Genomic DNA, 4212 nt, shown 5'->3' on the forward strand with positions numbered 1-4212 from the left:
GCTTGGTACCCCCATTCGGCCCGCCAATCATGCATATTGTTTTCCGTGCAGTGAGCTTCTTGGATGAAATAAATCGATAACTGCTTCTTTCGAAGCCAGTTAAAGAACTCCTGTCGCTTAGTCTTGTCTCCTAAACCCCTAGCGTTTATTGAACCGATTCTAAGTTCCATTCCTTTTGTTATTATTAAGACGAGAGAGGAATTTAACAGTTTTCACCCCAAGGGTAATGAGACGGTAAATTATTCCGATATGTGTCTCTGAAATGTAGAATACCCATTTAGTGCAAAGTAAAGCGTACAAACGACTGTAATAATAAAGAATAAAGTGCATCACAGATAAACTGAAAGGGAGCAAAGAACCTTGTGTATACCAACAGAAAGACATATACTAAAACTGATAAAAGGGTTAAAAGATAATTTGTTGCGAGAAAAGTTCGTAGCTCTCAGTTGTTTTGCAAATTGTAGAGACGCTCTCCACCAGCCGTGAAACATTCCAAAACAGTTATAAGTTATCTAGATCTTCTTCAGAAAATATTCTTACGGGGGCGCCTTCAGGCGCCAATTATGATGGTTCGCCAATTATGATGCAGAACAGTTTTGTAAGGACTTAGCACTAGTTCCATTTCATGTCATGTCTGTCTTTGATGATTTTGAAGACCAAGTGGATACGTTTAATATCCTGTTTGCCGACATTTTGGAAGCTCATGCACCAATAAGAAGGATTAAAATCAAGTCAAAACCAAATCCTTATGTCACTCCTGAAATCCGTCAGCTAATGAAAACTCGTGATAAGTGGCATAAAAAAGCCATCAAAACCAACGACCGCCTCTGCTGGAATGCATTCAAATTTTTTAGACAGGAAGTTAAAAGAGAACTTCGGCTTGCTGAAAAAGCTCATGTTCAGTCCGAAATTATTGGCAGCAAAGGAAATACAAACGCGATTTGGAAAATCATCAATCGCTGCTTGCCCAGGAAAAGTAAGATCTTACCAAACATCAATGACAATCCAACCAATCTTGCTGATAAATTTAATGAATATTTCACTAGCGTAGGAAGTTTAACGGCACAGAAAGCCTACGACCTTGCTATGGAATATGATTTTAACTCTGCCACAACAATATCACCACCAGCAACACGGAAACATGATGAATGCCCTGATGATTTTCAGTTTCATGCTGTTACAGAACAGGAGGTTGGAAAGGTTATCAAGGGCTTGTCTTTAAACAAAGCACCTGGCCATGATAAAATTACTGCCCGTGTCCTTAAGGACAGTTTGCCGGCCATATTATCAGTTATTACAAGCATTATGAATAATTCATTTAGTACCTCTACATTTCCGAAGGCATGGAAAATGGCCGAGGTTGTTCCCGTGTTAAAGTCGGGCTGTTTCGAAGATCCATGTAACAACCGACCTATTTCATTACTGCCTATATTATCCAAGGTGTCTGAGAAGCTAGCTCACCGTCAGTTTGTTGACTACATAACCACCAATAAGAAGTTGTCTGAGCACCAGAGTGGCAATCGTAAATTTCATTCTACAGAAACTGCTCTTTTACATGTAACAGATGATTTTCTTATGTCTATCGATAAGAGTGAAGTCTCTGCTGTTGTTCTGTTAGATATGTCTAAGGCATTTGACAGTGTCCAACACGATATTCTCCTTCAGAAACTACAACAAATAGGTATTACGTCATCTAGCCTGGAGTGGTTTCACAGTTACCTGTCTGGTCGTAGCCAAAGAGTACGGATTGTGGATGCTGTTTCAGCCTCTCTTCCCCTAAAATATGGAGTTCCACAAGGTTCTATATTGGGACCTGTACTATTTACCATCTATGTAAACGATCTCCTGGCTGTTCCAGGCCATTGTAAGTCTGTGTGTTACGTTGATGACAGTAAACTTTACCTTTCTTTCCGCTCAACTGACATAAGCTATGCATTCCGCTGTTTGAATGAAGACCTAAGAGAAATTTGTAGATGGTGCTGCCAAAATTCCTTACTAATTAATCCGGAGAAAACCAAAGTCTTACTCGTGGGAGTGCCTCAATTACTGCGTAAATTGCCTCCAGTGTCGATCTCACTTTTAGGGAAGGAAATAACACCAGTTTCTGTGGCTAAGGACCTCGGTGTTCTCATCGACCAGTCCTTAACTTACAACGATCATGTTGCTAAAACTGCCTCTAATTGTCTATTTAAGTTAAAACAGATCAGTAGAATTAAACACCTTCTGGACAGAAATTCTCTTTTATTAGTGATGAACGCTTTTGTTTTTAGTAAACTCTTTTATTGCTCAACTGTATGGGCTAACACATCTCAAAGTAATGTGAAGAAACTCCAATTAGTACAGAATTTTGCTGCGCGTATCGTGTTAGGTCTCAGGAAATATGACCACATCTCAGACGGCATAAGATCCCTCAACTGGCTCACTGTTAAGGACAGACTCCTTCTCAACGATGCTGTAATGGTATATAAATGTCTTAATAATTTAGTCCCGAATTATCTGGCTAATATATTTGTATCTCGCTCTCAAATTCATACTAGGGCTACGCGATCATGTAATCTTTTACACATCCCTTTATGTCGTCTGTCATATGGACAACGTTCGTTTACATATCGTGGATGTAAACTTTGGAACAGTATTTGTAATGATTTGAAAGCTGCGGACAGTGTAAAATGCTTCAGGCGCCGTTTAGCGCAGAAGCTATTAAGTGGAGGACATTTGTGTTCAGTTAACTTGTAAATTATATTCAGAGGTCTTTTGTAACTGATTCTAGCTTTTAAATGTAACGTTTATTATATTATTCCTTTTTCTCTTTTCAATTTATATATATTTTTAGACATTGTAACCGAAAAGCCCAAATTGGGAGTTACAATAAACGTATGTATGTATGTACATCCTACCGTCCGACGTCCAAACACTAGTAAGAGTTTCTTCCTGCCTTCGTTTGTTGGCTTTTCCGACCATCCTTCTCCTGTAAGCTGTAAGATTCTCATTAACAAAAATTCGGTGCTGTTGTCCAGTGAAAGTGTAACTTGGAAAAAGATCCGAGATTTTAGCATGCTTTAATTTAACGCGTTCCTTGTAAATTTTGGACTTTACCTTGTGACTGCAAAATTTAACTATAATAGCCGTGCCCCTCCTCAGCTTGTGAGGAATCTCGATGTCCTCGGGCTCTACAGTTATGTTCAAAGCTTCGGCCACTTTAATGACTGCCGTATCCGTATCCGAGTATGCATTTTGTGGTATTCCGTGTATTTCTAGCGAGTTCTTTCGCGTGTATTGTTCCAAATCGTCGAAAGCAGACCACAATTGTTCAGTTTTTTCCTTCTGCTCTCTAAAGTCATCTTTCACCGCTTTCACCTCTCTCCTCGTTTCCTCCAGAAAATCTTTTAAGGTCTTGTTTTCGTTGTTCGTCTTTAGCAAGGAGTCCTTCAGATCATTGAGTTCCTTCTCATTAAAATTTGCGGAGTCTTTTAATTCTTCAATTTCCTTCCTAAGTTTTAAATTTTCGGTGAGTACCGCCGCTATTTGGATCTGAATATCCACCAATAACTGCTTGATTTCGAGGAGGCTTGGCTGCTCTTGTTCGTTTATCTTGTGTATAGATTCTTCAATTCTTGGACCATTGTCGGCGGCTATATTGGCCGTCTTCTTCGCAGTACTTGTCTCTTCTTCTACCGAGCCACGATCGCCTCTCTTATTTTTCTTTGCGGGCATTATCGTTTGCAGAGGCGCATTTCTTACTCTAGAAGATTTATACTATAATTTGAAAAGACCACATGTCGGAGAAGCGTCTACTGTGCAAAACTAAGTGGACGTCAATGAAACACGTCCGCCCACCATGATCTACCGCGCAACCTCCCTGAATTAGAGAAAGTTAAGGAATGGTGCGATGTTAACAAACTTTCTATAAATTTTAGCAAAACTAATTATATGATAATTAAATCTTCTAGAAAAACTTCTGAAAATATAGGAATAAAATTACAAAGCATGGACGGATCGTGCCATCTGTTGAGGAAAAAAGATCACATAAAATATCGAGGGGTTATGATAGACGAGTCACTAACATGGAAATATCATATTTCTTATATCTGTTCTCGTGTTTCACGTAATATTGGTATCATTTCAAAACTAAGACACTATCTATCTATTCATCAACTGAAACAAATTTATTATAACCTTATCTACCCTTACCTATCATATGCCGTGATTGCT

The 4212-nt window shown here is 38.9% G+C and overlaps 1 protein-coding gene across 1 annotated transcript; it reads right to left on the minus strand.

Annotated features, from left to right (window-relative positions):
- Window positions 1-2829: 2829 nt before the first annotated feature.
- Window positions 2830-3714, minus strand: LOC138001432 (uncharacterized). Its single transcript, XM_068848060.1, has one exon. It carries the CDS (start codon window positions 3712-3714, stop codon window positions 2830-2832), a length of 885 nt encoding a protein of 294 aa, XP_068704161.1.
- Window positions 3715-4212: the final 498 nt, after the last annotated feature.

This window comes from Montipora foliosa, chromosome 4, assembly GCF_036669935.1.
Source record: "Montipora foliosa isolate CH-2021 chromosome 4, ASM3666993v2, whole genome shotgun sequence".
In the NCBI taxonomy this organism is placed as follows: Eukaryota; Metazoa; Cnidaria; class Anthozoa; order Scleractinia; family Acroporidae; genus Montipora; species Montipora foliosa.